Source organism: Lepidochelys kempii, chromosome 5 (assembly GCF_965140265.1).
Source record: "Lepidochelys kempii isolate rLepKem1 chromosome 5, rLepKem1.hap2, whole genome shotgun sequence".
In the NCBI taxonomy this organism is placed as follows: domain Eukaryota; kingdom Metazoa; phylum Chordata; order Testudines; family Cheloniidae; genus Lepidochelys; species Lepidochelys kempii.
Genome location: NC_133260.1, coordinates 15,558,116 through 15,576,356, shown reverse-complemented (window position 1 = coordinate 15,576,356; position 18,241 = coordinate 15,558,116). Strand labels below are relative to the sequence as shown.

At 39.6% G+C, this 18,241-nt stretch overlaps 1 protein-coding gene across 5 annotated transcripts in view; it reads left to right on the top strand.

The window, feature by feature from the left end:
- DYM (dymeclin) overlaps nucleotides 1–18,241 on the top strand; it is a 389,955-nt gene that overhangs the window by 269,909 nt on the left and 101,805 nt on the right. For 3 of the 5 annotated variants that reach the window (XM_073343511.1, XM_073343512.1, XM_073343510.1), the window contains one exon: nucleotides 5,421–5,585. The exons of the other annotated variants lie outside the window; for them this stretch is intronic. In XM_073343511.1, the coding sequence (XP_073199612.1) occupies nucleotides 5,421–5,585 (165 nt within the window). The remainder of the gene's footprint in view (nucleotides 1–5,420; nucleotides 5,586–18,241) is intronic. 5 annotated transcript variants of the gene reach the window in all.

Genomic DNA, 18,241 nt, shown 5'->3' with positions numbered 1-18,241 from the left:
AAGCAGGGGAGAGAGCATTGCAGTAGATGTCAGAACTGTGGGTCAGAGAAGGTAAATAAACCTCCAGCTAGAGCAGACAGGCATGCCCAAGTGATGGAAGATTCCTTCACCTAACTCTGCTGCAGCTTGAACTTTTTAGGTACATTTTGGTTTAAAAGGCAATTACTGTTTTTGCAGTTAGCATATTATTAACTCTTTTCACTTTGATTTTAGTGTCTATTAGATTCCTGCCTTCCCTTTCCTTCTGTTTTTTCTAGCATTGCAGAACTACTAACTGTGGTGTATAACCTATTGCTTAAAACAGCCTCTGTACCAGATAACTGGAGGATAGCTAATGTAATGCCAATTTTTAAATAAGGCTCCAGAGGCAATCCTAGCAATTACAGGCCAGTAAACCTAACTTCACTACCAGGCAGAATGCTTGAAACTATTGTAAAGAACAGAATTATCAGACACAGATAAACATGATATATTGTGAAAGCGTCAACACAGCTTTTCTAAGGAGAAGTCATGCCTCACCAATCTATTAGAATTCTTTGAGGGTGTCAACTAATGTGAACAAGAATGATCCAGTGGATATAGTGTACTTGGACTTTCAGAAAGACTTTGATAAAGTCCCTCACTAAAGGCTCTTAAGCAAAGTAAACAGTCATGTGATAAGAGGGAAGGTCCTGTTATGAATAAGTAAGTAGTTAAAAGATAGGAAACAAAGGGTAGGAATAAATAGTCAGTTTTCACAGTGGAGAGAGATAAATAGAGGGGGTCCCGCAAAGATCTGTACTGGGACTTAACTGTTTAACATATTCATAAATGATCTGGGAAAAGGGGTAAATTGTGAAGTGGCAAAGTTTGCGGACAATACAAAATTATTCAAGATAATTAAGTCCAAAGCAGACTGCCAAGAATTACAAAGGGATCTCATAAAACTAGATGACTGAGCAACAAAATGGCAGATGAAATTCAGTGTTGATCATTGCAAAGTAATGCATATTGGAAAACATCCCAACTATACAGACAAAATGATGGGATCTAAGTTAGCTATTACCACTCAAGAAAGAGATATTGGAGTTGTGGATAGTTCTCTGAAAACATCTGCTCAGTGTGCAGCACCAGTTGAAAAAGTGAACAGTGTTAGGAATGGGATAGATAATAAGACAATAAATATCATGATGTCATTATATAAATCCTTGGTAAGCTCACACCTTGACTATTGTATGCAGTTCTGGTCACACCATCTCAAAGAAGATATATAGTAGCATTAGAAAAAGTGGAGAGAATGGCAACAAAAATGATGAATCATATGGAACAGCTTCCATATGAGGAGAGATTAAAAAGATTAGGACTGTTCATTTTAGAAAAGAGATGACTAAGGAGGGATATGATGGAGGCCTATATAATTATGATTGATGTGAAGAAAATGAATAAGGAAGTGTTATTTACCCCGTCACATAACACAAGAACCCCCAATCCAATTAATAGGCAGCACATTTAAAACAAACAAAAGGAAGTATTTCTTCACACACAGACAACTTGTGGAACTAGTTGCCAGGGGATGTTGTGAAGGTCAAAAGTATAACTGGGTTCAAAAAAGAATTAGATATGTTCATTTAGGATAGGTCCATCAATGGCTATTAGCCAAGATGGTCAGTGCTGCACCCCCATGCTCTGGGTGTCGCTAACCTCTGACTGCCAGAAGATGGGGCTGGATGATAGGGATGGATCACTCGATAATTGCTCTGTTCTGTTCATTCCCTCTGAATCTTCTGGCATTAGCCACTGTCAAAAGACAGGATTCTGGTCTATATTGACTATTGGTCTGATCCAGTATGGCCACTCTTACGTTCCTGTCACTTTGGTTTCTGAAATAGTAATGTTAATCTCCTATTTAAATGACTTTCTCTGTGCACATTTCATTTTCTTTTGATTTGGCACTGTAAGGTCTTGGGCAGGGGTGGGCAAACTTTTTGGCCCAAGGGCCACATCTGCGTGGGAAAATTGCATGCAAGGCCATGAATGTAGGGCTGGGGCAGGGGTTTGGAGTGCGGGACAGAGTGCAGGGTGTGGGAGGGGGTGCGGTGTGCAGGAAGGGGCTCAGGGCAAGGGGTTGGGGCAGAGGAGGGGTGTGGGGTATACAAGGGGACTCAGGAAAGGGGGTTGGAGTGTGGGACGGGGCTCAAGGCAGGGGGTTGGGGTGCAGGCAGCGTGTGGCAGGGTCTCAGGGCAGGGAGTTGAGGTGCAGGGTACAGGAGGGGTTTAGGGTGCAGGCTCTGGCCCAGCGCTGCTTACCTGGAGCGGCTCCGGGGTGGCAGCGACACGCACTGGGGCCAGGGCAGGCTCCCTGCTTGCCCTGGCCCCGCGCCACTCCCAGAAGCAGCTGGCACCATGTTCCTGCAGCCCCTGAGTGGGCAGGCAGAGGGATCCGTGCACTGCACTCGCCTGTGGGTAGCTCCCCTAAAGCTCCCATTGGCCGCAGTTCCCTGTTCCCAGCCAATGGGAGCTGCGGGGGCTGGTGCCTGCAGGCAAGGGCAGCGCACGGAGCCCTCTGCTCCCCCTCCCCAAGGGGCCGCAGGAACATGGTGCCGGTCGCTTCCGGGAGCTGTGCCAGGGTAGGCAGGGAGCCATGACGGGCCAGATCCGGCCCGCGGGCCGTAGTTTCCCTACCCCCTGGTCTTGTGTCTTATTTTGATTCTTACTGAGTAGTAGTTATTCCAGATCATTAAGAATTTGATATCTTTAGATTTAATGGAGCAGATGAGAATATTTTATTACTAATAACTTCTCAGATTTATGCAGCATATAACCCTGGAAATATTTATATGGTGAGAAGACACTAGAGATGTTTTACTATTTTCATTATCTCAGAAAATGGCAAAGTTTCATCTTTTAAGTAAGAACAACTGTTTTTGATGGGATAACTCCAGACCACACTTAATGATTTCCCAGGCTCCAGTTACCCAGAGGTTCCAAATTTGAACTATTGGGAGTTGATATTGATTCCTTAACATTTTACTATCAAATCTCAAGATATTCAGTTTGATGTTTTACTATTTAAAAGAGGAAAATGCACAAATCTAATTTGCTGTGCTGGTGCATCTTTTTCTTTTTAAAGGATAAAATACATGCTTGGGCTTTTTGTGTTTAGGATTAAATATCTATCTATATCTATGTACAGTGTGTATATATCGAGAGAGAGAGTATACATACACATGTGTGAATGCACATATCCCTACCCCTCAGTATTTAACAGTATTCTTCATTTGCTGTAATCATTTGTTTTTCAGAAATTTTAATAATAAATTGCAAATACAAAATAGGCATTTGCTTTAAAATGAAAGTAGTCAACCCAATAAAAAGTATTAAAAATAACAAAATTTCCCATAGCATTTGATTCTAGCTTGAATGCCCATTGGAACATTAGTTTTCAGACTCTGGTTAAGATCCATGTTTAAACTGGTATTAGCTCTAGCTTCCAAATTTCAGTTGTTTTTCTTTACATACAAATATACGGAGAGAGTTATGCCTTGGTTATATACAGAGTTGGCCCAGTTTAACCTGAAGTCGTTTTAAAAACTGATTTAGTTAAAGTGGTGCAAAACACTGTGGACATTCTTTAATTCAGTTTAATGTATATTAATCTTATATTTAAACTTGTATTAATAGCTTAAATCAATTCAGTGCTAAATTAAGTTAAATCAGTATGAGCCAGGTTTATATGAATGAGTGTTTATGTGGCAGTTTATAGTTTAAACTGGTTCAACTTTGAATATAGGTAAGACCTAACGCATACATGGCACAGTCTTGCCTTGCTATTTGGAACCATGGAAGTGGGGATAGCAAAGCAATGCTCATCACAAAAAGAGTCCCAGAGCCATCTATTAGTTATTTATTTATATTTTAGTGGTGCCCAGAGATCCCAATCAGAATTGAGGCTCTGTTGTGCCGGGAAATGTACAAACATACAAAGACATGGCCCATATTTTGAAGAATTTATAATCTAAACTGCAATCTGGTTCTGGGGAGGTTTGTACATTGAGAGTATGCCTTCGCTTCAGAGTTAACTTGGGCTCTTTCTTCGCTGTTGTCCCTAACCCTCTCTCCAGTCCACACACACAAACCTCTCCTGAATTTGGTGGTGCCTTAAATCCAAGCTAGCAGCCCCATAAGGTTGTGGTCTACTGTCCAGACTGAAAACTAGTCTATCACTCTAGAACTTTGAGTGCTGAATTGCTGGGTGGGGGAGCGGTAATAACAGTGGTTACTCTTTCTTTCTCCATCTAGTGTGCCCCATTTTAATTTTGCCCACAGAACAGAATTTTGCCCACAGAACATTAAACCAAAAGGAAAGTAATTTGGTAAATAATCTTCAGTAGAATACATGGAATACCATTCAGCATTTTATGGTGAGCCAGGTTTTTTCCTGACTAACATTTCCTCTCTCTTTAAATATTAGCATTAAAGATAATTTAAGGAATTTTCTGGTGAATGTGCCACTTTGTGTACCCTGAGTAGATTGCCTGAGTCGTCTCTTTGGTCACTGCGTGTGTGTGATCTAATCTGTCGTGTGCATACACTACTCCCTTACTATACAGTAACTGTAATGATATACATTTTTTGTGGATCTAAAGTGTGTGCACATGGTAGTGTGACAGCAGTACAGTATATTGCAGGTGAACTGTTCTACTGATCAGCTTATTCTCCAGTAAATTCATGAGTGCGAGAACACCGTGTGAAACAGCATTGACACAGATTGTTTGAACTTTGACTCAAGAGTGATCAACGTATTTTCAGGGTTTCTGTCTACATGTTGTATTATTAACACTAAAGCCAGACATCTCAGAGTGATTTCCCCAGAATTCTCGCCATCTGCCAACTCTAAGACAGAAGTATATATTTCTTGAAAGTAATTACAAGAGGTTTCTCATGGAAGGACTGACCAACCCTGTTCAAATAACCGATAGGCTGTCTCCACTGCAGGAATTCTAGAGTGCATGAGTACTTCAGAGTAATGATTCAGTAGTTCTACATGACTTTTTCACTCCAATGAGGTAAGATGTCATTTTCCATGAAGCCAGTTAAATTCTATGAATATTCTCATTTTTTTCTGGTAACATTGTAAACCAGGTCCACAGTCTCATGTGTTCATGTCTTCAAGCCAAGTTAAAAGTTAGCTTACAATTTTATTTAATTTTTTTGTGTGTTTACAAGCCCCCAAACTTGGCAAACTCCCCAGCACATGACCATAGACGATCAGTTCTTTCTGCCTTTCTAATTTTTTGTTGTTTTAGTTTGAACTGCTACTTTGCTGTGTTTGGCATCTTCTGCTGAGTGTCGGCACAAAACCTCTTTGGACAAAACATTAATTGGCTTTCTTAAAGGAAAATTCCTCTTTCTGTTTTTCTCCCTTTACCCTTGTCTTTCAGTTATGCCTGCCGCCACTTGCGGAGATATGTATATGTCTTGGACAAACTGTATTTTCCTCACTCTCACTGCTCTACGCTGCAGCATTGCTTCTCGACCCTCAGTGACAATGGAGAGGAACTTTTGTCTTTAACTTGTTCTCACATTCTCAGATCCTATGCTTCCAGGTTATTAACCTCTGCTCTGCATTTATTGCATGCTGCATGCTGTGTGTGACTGATCTTTGCATGCTTAAGTGAACAGATGTAAAACATGAAATGGTCAAGGAGGTTATTTGTATCTTTAATATCATACAACTAATGGCATCCTAGATATGCGTCATAACAAGTGTGGTATAAATAGAGGACCTAAGGTTAGGTTTTGTGATACACAACATAGTGTCTGTCACCATAAGTCGAGCACAAGCTTTCATAAGTTGTGTGTAGCTTGTGGAAGCTTTAGATTTTTACATTAGATATAAATTATGTTAACATTCTTCCAAAATGCCATAATACTTAAAATATAAGACTCATGGGCTATAATATTCAAGCTACTGCATAATTATCTATTTGCTTTGCACTGTAGAGCTGGTATAGCGATGCGTCTGTCTTAAACACAAGCCTGAGTCCTGTTGTTGCAGTTATTTTGTACAGCAGTGTTGGTTTAGGGAATGGAGATAGAGCCTTCTCTCTTTTCTTGCACCTTACTTCATTTCATTTTCGTGATCGCTCATACCTGAGAGCTGCCATTTTTTGACATATAGTTGTAGACTAGATTAGACATAATGAGGCGAGTAATGAATAGCCATCCATCCCAAATAACAATAGAAAGTCAATATCTTTCTAATCAGAATTGTTAGATCATACATAAAAACAGTAAAATAGAAAGAAATGTTTTAAAATCTCTACTAGGAAGGACAGAATATAAGGGTGTTTTTTTTTAAATAAAAATAGTTCTACCCATACTATTCTGTTGACTAGGTAGATAATTTAATGTATTATCCAAGATGCCAAGAGTTTTAGGAAAACAAGGAAAAAATTGCATGACAAAATTTACCAGAACATGGAAAGAATCCAGAATGGAAATGCAGCTTCCCAGCAAAGCAAGCATACAATAGCAACAGACCACACAGTAAACATAAGTAAAACCAGCTTGATTATCAAGGGAAGAAGAAACTGTGGCATGCAAGTTGAAATAGCTCTGTTTGTATGAATTTTATAGTAGTCCATAATGATGGGGAATTATGCCAAAGAATCCTAACAGGCAATGAAAATCTAGCTATCCCAGAAGCAATCACCAACTAATTAGGAAGAGAAGACACTGTTTTAAAAAAAAATTAAAGAATACAAAGGCATTGCTTAAAAGTAATAGTAGTAATAATAATGAAGAAAAATTCACATACTAAATGTTATGCTGTGCTAGGGACTGAAATCCTGTACACATAATGACATGGTTTCACATAAAATTATTCCGTGTATTCACTTGTTAGTTAAATATCTGTATTATTAGTAAATATATGTATTGTGGGTAGTGCCCAAAGGGCCCATTTTGGCTTGAGGCCCCTGACTGTAGTTTATGAACTAAAAAAGCTAATTAATCTGCAGAACTCTAGAAAATCTATTAAAATGGATATTGTTGAGCCAAATTGTATTTAGTTGCACTAGTGTTAATCCAGAATAATTGAACACGCTTATGCCCATTCTATGTAACACTTGGGCTGTCTTGAACAGCAATTATGTCCCGGTTGGATACTTTTGATGCTCGTGTGAGTGAAGAACTAGTAACATCACTGGCTGGAGCCATGCATCAAATAGGCAGGTTCTGTGCATGCTCCTTTCAAAGGTTTTTCCAAAGCACTTCAGTCCTGAATTCCTTTGTCCCCGCTCTTCTAAGCTGGGGCTTCTCCTAAGACCATGCCAATTTGTATGTTGGTTTTATGATATGGACAAATACTAAGATCCCCACACTCGTTCGTATTAGTAACAGAAGGGTCTGAACCCAGGTTTCTAGAGCAAAAGAACAGAGCTCACTGATCGTTATGGTACTCAGTGTCCACAGTAAAGCTGAAAATGAACCAAACCTCCATAAAGACATAAAGGTGGAAAGCGTTGAATAACTGTGTCAGGATTATTGAAGTACCACATAGCAAACTGCTTCGTTTCAAATTTTCTGGTCTTACATATTATATTTTCATAGTTCTCACTGACAACAGCACTGGAATCAATTCTTGACACTGCCCCTGTCCTGGCTTATGCATGCGTGTATCATCATGATGCTAGCACTAATACTGAGTTATTGTTTATGCCTGTCTATAGTAGCTCTGCCAGAGGGTTACAACTTGGAAATATCCAAGTGGAATCAGAGATTACTGCAACAGTGGTTTAGGCAGATTAGTACCATGGGGATATTTCCAAGACTCCTGCAAATAAGATGCAGGAGTAGGAAGATTAGTTATGTTTGTGCTGGCAATTACGGGGATGGGTGGAAGAGTGGAGCGTACACCCAATAGATAATACAGTGGTGTGGGGCAATATCAAAACCTATATAGAATAGAAAGAACCTTTAAATCAGCACTCAGTACAATTGTAAAGCTCTTCTAAAATGCTGCAGTCAAAATGATCCAATCCAGTGCTGGGATTGTGAAAATCATCAGTGGTTCTACCCAGTAACTATACTTATGAATTACAATGTGTTGGAAAGGCCAAAAAATCTTGCCTTTTGTTTACAAAATGTGTGCACTTTTTTCCCATACAAAACATATGTTCTTGAAAATAAATAAATACAAAAAGTGACAACAGCTCAGCACTTAAAATAGCTTTACAGTAACAAAGCATGTATGTATATGTGTAGTGGAAGGAAACAGCTTTGGTACTGGAATACTGTAAATAATGAATACATTTTTATAAACTATCGACTAACTTGCCATTATTCTTTTATGAAATGTGACTTGTACACCAGTTGAGAGGTATCAGAATATATCAGCCCAAGAAGTTTTGAGAATTAGCTTTTTAAACTGAAAACCAATCTTTTTACAAGACAAACTGAGGTTGTTAAAACCAAAGATATTTCAAATAAAGATCCCTGCTCATGAAAATATTCAAATGCCTTTTTTGCGCTAGCTATTTCTTTTTTATATGGATAATTAATGATTTGGGAATGGAAACACCTACCAGTATGTGTGCTGTTCTCAGCTAAAAGTAAAACTCTGTATAAATCTGTAGATAAAAAAATCAAATTCTATATGTTGGTATAAAAGGAGTTAGTGAAAAGCATCTAAAACTTAGATGTTCTTATTGACAGTATGGGTTCATGCACACATTCTGTACAAACATCACAGTAGTATTCATTATCAATAACTTTATCCTATCTTAGAGGTTGCAAATATTATTTATACTCCAGGAATCAGAAGTGAACATGGGAAGCAATGAATTACAACAGTTTGCTAATCCTGAGCCCAGCAACCCAAAACTCCCATTGCGCTGTAGTAAGCTCCTACTGCGCTACAGCACTACGGTCCTCATTCCAGCAGAACTCTCACTGAAGTATATGGGACTTTTCCCTGAGTAAGGACAATAGAATCAGTCTCCAAAAACTGTACAAATAGTGTGTTAATCTTCTGAAGCCATGTATTTGCTCCTGTGAGGTGGTGTTCCCCTCCATAGCACCACATGGGATCAGGCCTTTTATTTGCATGTGTACTGTGAACAGTGATACCATTTTAATTTTTTTAAATGGAGGGTAGAGAGAGAGCATCCACCAAAGAAAAAAGGAAAGGGAGAAGGAAGGGCATCAGGGAACCTTTAGAGGTGACTGAGTTAAGAAAAATTAACACAGTTCATGCCTGCTCTTATTCATTGCAAGTTATGTTTAGTCTTTTTTTAAATGTACTTTAGTTGGTGTTTGTTGAACACTATTTTCACATTTTGAGACTGGTGACTTGTAAAAGCTTCTGGTGGCCTGTTGTTTCTTGGGTTTGTAAACATGTTTATACCACGCTTGTTGAACAACAAACACTGGTTAAAATTAATGGGCTTTTAAAAGAAGAAAAGGTGGGGATGGCTGTATTCGGTTATTATCACTTGTATTGCCTGAGCACTGTCAGCCTGTGGTACCTGTTCTCGAGGCACTTTAAAAGGGAATGCAGTTTCAGCTCTGTCTTAATGACAGTGTCACTCTGGTGACTTGTGGGGACACGCGTATTGGGTGTTTTATTATACCATGCATTCATGTAGCTTCAATACTTGAAGCTGGGATCATAGTCTCTACATTTGTTTGATACTGTCTTAATAATTCTGTTGTGGCTGTACTATTTATTGATTTCCATGGTATTTCTAACTCATGAAATGAAATGTATTATCCCACTTCAACCATTATGGTTTCCTTTTGGATTACATATTCATTGTGTGATGTTCTATTAGTCATGTATTCACTTTCTATTTCAAACCTCTTTGAGCTACAGTCAACCCTAGAGAATAACTCTAGAAAGTCAAACAGACTCCTTGCAGTATGTATTAGCAAAAGGCAGCTAACAAGATAATGGTTTTGGGGATGCTAAACAAATTAAGGGCAGTTTTATTTTCTGTGTGGGAGGAAGGGAGAGAGAGAAAACAAACAGGAAATATGTTTTTGATGAGCCTGGTAAACTGAGTAAGCAAATTCATGAAGTAATATAGCTACGGTTCTCAAACTGTGGGTTGGGACCCCAAAGTGGGTCACAATCCCATTTTAATAGGGTCCCCTGGACTGGTGTTAGACTTGCTGGGACCCGGGGCTGAAGCAGAAGCCTGAGCCTTGCCACCAGGGGGCTGAAGCTGAAGCCCAAGGGCTTCAGCCTGGGACAGCGGGCCTCAGGCTGAGGCTTCCGCCTGGCATGGAGGTGGGGGTGTGTAGTAATTTTTATTGTCAGAAGAGGGTCACGGTGCAATGAAGTTTGAGAACCACTGTAATAGAGTGAAAGAAAAATTATTGGGATTAATTTGAGTTGAGCTTTTGCTAGAGGAAGAAAAGGAAAGGAATATGTTGTCAAAATTTTAGTCTTAGCTATTTGAATATTGTTTATAATTTTATTTTAGGTTTATGTAACCACAGGAACCACACAGTAAGATTATGTAGGCCCTTTTTTTTTTTTTTTTTTTGGAGGTATTCTGGCATAAAGCCTTCCTCATAAAGTCCTGCAGAGACTTAAGCATATGCTTCACTTTACAGACCTGGGAAGTTCTAGTGCCACTGAAGTCAATGGGGATTATTCACTTCCATAAAGTTAAGCGCATGTGCAGTCATTGCAGTCTATGATTTGTATCAAGACAAAAAAGGACAGAGCCTTGTACTGTTGGAATTCAGTCCCAATGTCTGATTAGAAGGAATTAAACAGAAAGAAAAGTCATTATAACTCCAGAATAAAAAGAATAACTGTAAGATGATCATGGTAGGAATAAGAAGTCGGGGGTAAATTTTCAAAAGTGACTAGTGATTTTAGGTACCAAACTTGAGACTGCATCAGCCCTCTGATCATCAAGTCCTTTTAAGTTATCAAGCTGGGCATCCAAAATCATTAGACACTTTTAAAAATGTATATTTTTTTAAAGTGCAAAGTGCTCAGTTAGGGGAGGAACTGAGCATTCACCTTTACTTCAGTGGGACTTGCCTGAGAGTTGAAGGAAATCACATTTTACAGGAGTGTGCAGCATTTTGCAGATCAAGCCATAAATGAGAAATAAAATAAACTAATAACTTGGGCTCATAAGATTGCAGTAGCAATGCTTCAGTTATAGTTGCAATGGTGTGTGCATTTTAAGTTTCCATCCCAAGCAAAATAATAGAATGGCTGATACAGGACTAAATAGAGAATTAAGAGAGTACTATAATTAATGTCAATCAGCATGGGTTTATGGAAAATAGATCTTGTTGAACTATCTTTTTTGGATGAGATTACAAGTTTGTTTGCTATAATAGACTTCTGTAACGTATTTGACTTAGTACCACATAACGTTCTGAACTATACAAAATTAGAACCATACAAAGTGAGAGGCCAAGTGGGTAAGGTAATATCTTTTTTTGGACCAACTTCCGTTGGTGAGAGATACAAGCTTTCGAGCTTACACAAAGCTCTTCTTCAGATCATGTGTAAGCTCAAAAGCTTGACTCTCTCACCAACAGAAATTGGTCCAATAAAAGATACTCACCAACCTTGTCTCTCTGATATCCTAGGACCAACACAGCTACACCAATACTGCATACAAAATCAACATGGCACATTAAATGGATTACAAACTGGCTAACAGATCTCAAAATTTAATTGTAACAATAAATGGAGAATTATCGCTGTGTTTCTAATGGAGTCCTACAAGGATCAATTCTTGTTGTTATGCTATTTGATATTTTTATCAATGATCTGGAAGAAAACATAAAATTATTACTGATCAAGTTTGTAGATGGTACAAAGATTGGGAGAGTAGTAAATAATGAAGATGACTGATTAATGACATAGACCTATCTGGATTGTTTGGTAAGCATGATGCAAGCACACAATGTGTGTTTCAATATGGTCAAATGTAAGGGAGTGGTAATTTGCATAAAGGCATGCATTTAGGAGCAAAGAATGCAGGCTATATACTTACAGGATGGGGAACTCTATCCTGGGAAGCAATAACTGAAAAAGACTTGGGGGTCATCTAGGATGAACATGAGTTCCCTGGACAATGGTGTAGCTAGAAGGGCTAATGTGATCCTTGGATGTATGAACAGGGGAATTTCGCATAGGAGTAGAAAGGTTACATTACCTCTGTATTTGATACTGGTGCAACCACTGCTGGAGTATTGTGTCCACACTTCAAGAAGAATGTTGAAAAATTGGAGAGGGTTCAGAGAAGAGCCATGAGAACGATTAAAGGATTGGAAAACATGCCTTAGAGCAATTGTGCACAAACTTTTCCAGTTGCGCGCCCCTCCCCTGCACCATTAACAGACTCTATCTGCGTCTCCCCCCCCCCCCCATTAGTGCTAAGCCAAGGCTTCCACAGCAGCGGAGCTAGGGATGGGGGAGGAGCTGGCCTGGGGGCGGAAAGGGAATGAGAGCAGAGCTGGGGTGGAGTGGAACTAAAGCTGGAGGCAAAGCAGGATTGGTGCTAGAGAGGGAATGGGATGGATCTGGGCTGGAGGCTGAATGAGGTTGGGGGTGGTGCATATTGTTCCTTTTTGTTTTATATATTATCTATAATTATAAAAACACCTAGAGCTTGGGCAGATGCTATTAAATACAAATATAAATCCAGTTATTGTTCTTTGGAAGGCTGTTCTACTACATGTATGGTAAATAGTTTAGATTTGCAAGTGTGTTTAGTATTCAGAGTAGTTTGCAGTAGAAATTAGTCCAAATTACTAATGCAGTGAAGTGAGCATTGTGGTATTTGCATAAATTTTGCTGTCTGCTGTGTAAATTAATGTCTCGGAATGAGACATATCAGCATGGTCTAGAAACCAATATTTCTTGTATTCTCTGGGCAAAGGCTTTGCATCCCGTTGAGAATGCTATGGGGACCTGTGATTGATGGGTTCATCTATGTTGCCATGTGTTCCCCAGAGCAATGGGATTAGCATTCTCCATGAACATATAAAGCATACACTTAGAGTGCTGCATTATACATTTTATAGTATTGTATCTGGGATCCTGCAGTTGCTGGCTTTATCATTATGCCCAGTTCTACCTTTAGTTGTGTACCTGCGACTCCCATTGGCTTTAATGAGGACACAGTGTGATCTGGAGAATAGAATTTTCCTCTTAATTTGTAAATGGAGTAATTTCAGGTACAGAATGTAGTAAAGCTGGTGTTTTTTATTTGCTTGGGTGTTCTTTGTTTTTTGTGGGTTTTTTTGGTTGGTTGGTTTTTGCATAAGGAAAGATTAAAACGCTGAAATAAAATGTGAAGGAACAAAGAGCAAACCCTGTTTCCTCTGTGGAAATGAGGTTAATTTCCATACAAACTGAAGACAATGTAAATTTAATTACTGTGCTCTTCGGGGCCTGAGACTTTTTTTTAAAAGAATGCCATGGTGGTTTTACGGATGGAAAAAACTTGCACAACTGCAAGTACTGTATGTTAGTAAGAATCATAAGACAAATCTGTATTGATTTTCCCAGCAATCCTGAAGTTTGTGTATATATTTGTTGAAAAACTCCTTTTACTGACTTCTTAGAATATACATATTCCCATGGATTGTAACAAATAAAATGAATAGTCTGCTGCAGAGATAGTATATACATGGATTAGTAACTGTTCTCCTACTAGAAGGGTAATTTAATTTTAAAATATTTTACCTATTGTAAAATCAACTCGTTCCTTTAATAGCATGCCCATTAATGGATATTTGCTTGTATAGCATTTATAAATCTTAAGACTGATGAAATCTGTAAAGAAACTGTTCTTTTAGAAAAATATTAGTCCCTGACTACACTAGAAATATGACCACCTTAAAGACCTTGAATACACCATGGTCTGACCTAGCTCTTGTTGTAAAATAATGTTAAGATCCATCCTATGCCAAAGACTGAAACCTTGTTTGTAACCTGGTAGCGGGCAGTCTTGTAATGAAGTTCTTTGAATGGTTGTGTTCGTAATATGGACAATGGTTATCTGCTGAAATTACCTGATCTTCATATTTTTGGGCTGAGTAAATGAAAGTTATTATTTCACTGCTCTCTTATGCTTTTTGTGTCTATTTAGCTGTATTTTAGCAGGAAATCATTTTTTTTAGTTTTAATTAGCTGTTTTCAATACCTTTGGAATCTGCTAATATCAATAATAATACTAGTGTATGATACACATGTATGCTTTTTTATTTACTTGTTAGAACTGAAATCCACTTGAGTGAATACATCGTGGATTGGTCTTATAATGCATTCATCACTCATGCTCCATTTACATTTAAAATAATACCAAGTAAGCACTTGGAGGAGAGGAAGGTGATCAGGAACAGTCAATATGGATTCACTAAGGGCAAGTCATGCCTGACCAACCTGATTGCCTTCTATGATGAGATAACTGGCACTGTGGATATGGGGAAAGTGGTGGATGTGATATATCTTGACTTTAGCAAAGCTTTTGATACGGTCTCCCACAGTATTCTTGCCAGCAAGTTAAAAAAGTATGGATTGGATGAATAGACTGTAAGGTGGTTAGAAAGCTGGCTAGATTGTTGGGCTCAACAGGTAGTGATCAATGGCTCCATGTCTAGTTTGCAGCCGGTATCAAGCGAAGTGCCCCAGGGGTCAGTCCTGTGACCGGTTTTGTTCAATATCTTCATTAATGATCTGGATGATGGGATTAATTGCACCCTCGGCAAATTCGCAGGTGACACTCAACTGTGGGAGAGGTAGATATGCTGGAGGGTAGGGATAGGGTCCAGAGGGACCTAGACAAATTGTAGGATTGGGCCAAAAGAAATCTGATGAGATTCAACAATCACAAGTGCAGAGTCCTGCACTTAGGAAGAAAGAATCCCATGCACCGCTACAGGCTGGGGACCGACTGGCTAAGCAGTCCCGACTGGCTAAGCGGGACCTGGGGATTGCAGTGGATGAGAAGCTGGATATGAGTCAGCAGTGTGCCCTTGTTGCCAAGAAGGCCAACGGCATATTGTGTTGTATTAGTAGGAGCATTGCCAGCAGATCGAGGTAAGTGATTATTCCCCTCTACTCAGCACTGGTGAGGCCACACCTGGAGTATTGCATCCAGTTTTGGTCCCCCCACTACAGGAGGGATGTGGACACATTGGAGAGAGTCCAGCGGAGGGCAATGAAAATGATCAGGGGGCTGGGGCACATGACTTACGAGGACAGGCTGAGGGAACTGGGGTTGTTTAGTCTACAGAAGAGAAGAGTGAGGGGAGATTTGATAGCAACCTTCAACTACCTTAAGGGGGGTTCCAAAGAGTATGGAGCTCAACTGTTCTCAGTGATGGCAGATGACAGAACAGGGAGCAATGGTCTCAAGTTGCAGTGGGGGAGGTCTAGGTTGGATATTAGGAAACACTGTTTTACTAGGAGGGTGGTGAAGCACTGGAATGGATTACCTAGGGAGGTGTTGGAATCTCCATCCTTGGAGGTTTTTAAGGCCTGGCTTGACAAAGCCCTGGCTGGGATGAGTTAGTGGGTGTTGGTCCTGCTTTGAGCAGAGGGTTGGACTAGATGACCTCCTGAGGTCTCTTCCAACCCTAATATAAATAATAATAACCAGTGTACTAAACTAATAACTGGAGGTGTTTCATTTGTCTGCAAAAGTTTAGATCAGAGAGACGAGGTGGTTGAGGTAATATCTTTTATTGGACCAACTTCTGTTGGTGAAAGAGACCAGCTTTGTGAGCTCATTTGAAAGAGTAGCAATTGTCTGGTTTCAACCACACAGTTGTTATTGGGGCATGTAGTGCACTGTATGAGGTACACCACATGTTGTGATAGTCATGCATAGGACCCGTGAGATACATCCGTGATATTTCCATACTCTGATTACCTGGTCCAGACCTGAAGAAGAGCTCTGTGCAGCTCTAATGTTTGTCTGTTTCACCAACAGAAGTTGGTCCAATAGAAACTATTACCTCACCCACCTTGTCTCGTGAATATCTTGGGACCAACGCGGCAGCGGCAACAGCAACACAGAAAACAACAAAGCTTAGAACAGTAAAACTTGTGGAGTAATATTTTGATTGTGACTAATGAGCCAACAGAGGGAGTATAAATTATTGTTTATAATGGGACCCTATGTAGATATTATCTGTCTTTCAGTGATGCATTAAACAGTAGCTCAAAAACCAAAGGTACAGCTACAACATAGAGGACGTTCTCCATAAGATTATATTAACTTTAAAAGAGGTAAAATTTTGAGTCTAAGCTATTCTCATGTCTTTATATAAAGGGGTTCTTTTCTAATGGAATTATGATGGTGAAATACAAGCTGTAGAATACCATTGATTAAGGTGTGGTTCTATAATGTATGGCCTTTATGGCCTGTATTTAATTTTGTAACTTTATTACTTTTTTAAATTGAGGACAGTAATACACTTGGCATGTGAAAATGAGAGAGAAGAGAAACAATAATTCAGAGAATATTACTGTAATATTAGAGTACATAACTACCCACGTGTGCCCCAGGTGTGCCTAGGGCAGCCCACACTGGAAATGCCAACGTCAGGGCACGCTGCAAAAGGGAGAACAAATACTCCTAAGACTAGTGGGTAACATTAAAGTTAAACTCCTCAACCAGTCATGAACTGTGCTTCTGATCCCCTACACTGGTCATCAAAAGCTAAAAAGAAATCACACAGTCCCCTTTATTGTATTCCAGTTCTCTGGCTCCTAATCAGCATATAGGGCCAGGACAGTGAGAAGTTATTTAAAAAACTCTGCTCACTATACAAAATGTTCTTCTGATCCCAAAGGGTCAGCCACGTTACCAGGTCAATATAGGTTTGGATCTTACCCAAAATACCACGCTGCCAGCCAATCCTTTAGTCTCTAAAACTAAAGGTTTATTATAAAGAAAAAAGAAAGAACAAGAAGAGAGAGGTTAAATGGTAAAACAGTCACATACATACAGAGACTTGAAAGTTACATATATCAGGTTCTTAGCAGTATTGGTGAGTTTGCTGGCTTGAAAGTCCCTCTGGAACACATCCACAGCTTGGATGGAAGTCCTTTGTTCAGAGCTTCCTTTGTAGAAAGGTTACTCCAAAGGTAAGAAGCAGGAATGATGAAGACATAATGGAGAAGATGCAGCTGCCTTTTATAGTCTTTTGGCATGCAGCTTCTATTTCCTTTGTTCCAAACACAAGCTGCCCAGCACATGGCCTGGAAGTGTTAGAATTCTATCCATAGGCATGCCCCTGCATGTCTTGCTGAGTCATAAGGTGTAGCCCCTGGCCTTTTCAATGGGTTCATTGTACAGTTGATGCCCCTTGGTGGGCCATGAAGCAGTCTAGGCAGTGCTGATGCCAATCTGTCTGGGGATGTCACCCAGATGCACAGCACAAGTTTGGAACTACAGACATACCATACATATAACTTACAATACAAAGGTGATACAAACACATTTGCAAGATTACCATACTTGGCAAATTAGAACATTTTTGCAGATACCTTACACGGCATATCTGGCACAACTCATTGCTATTTTACAATATTGGTATTCATAATATCCTAAAGTGTCCCCCAAATTCCCTATCACACCATGTTCATCCAATTTCTGTCCCACTAGGCTGTGTTTACAGCTGCATGGCTTTTTTTGTGTGTTTAGCTGCTGCTCAGTTTATCATCATGTACTTCCTGAAAGGGGAATTACATGAGACCTCTGGGTCTCCACACACCAATTACAAACAATGCTATAGTTCTTGAGTATTCCCATACTCAGAGATTTTACTAATTATTTTTGATTGATCTGATAAATTAAAATTAACTACCGTCCTTGAAAATTGGGGGAGGGAGGGAGAGGTTCTGTCCTTGGTTCCCTTTTCTTCTCTCTCACAGTTTTGTTTATTTTTTCTGTTCCAGTAACTCTCAGTTTACCTTTCTTCCTTTGACCTTACCCCTTTCTTTCAACCTCTCACTTCTTCCTGGACATCCTAGCACCTGTTTAAACTCAATTTGGGGAACTCTGAGCTGCTCCTCTTCCCTACCATACCTTCTCTTCTTCCTCTCTTCTCTGCTGTTGTTGCTAACACAACCATCTTCCTCATCACCCAGGCTCCAAACCTCAGTGTCGTTTTTGACTTCTCCTCTTACCATCAGAGGAGGCAGGGAACTTTAGAGTATTATGTCGCCAATCCTACAGTCTTATTCACACAGGAGTCCTTCAGC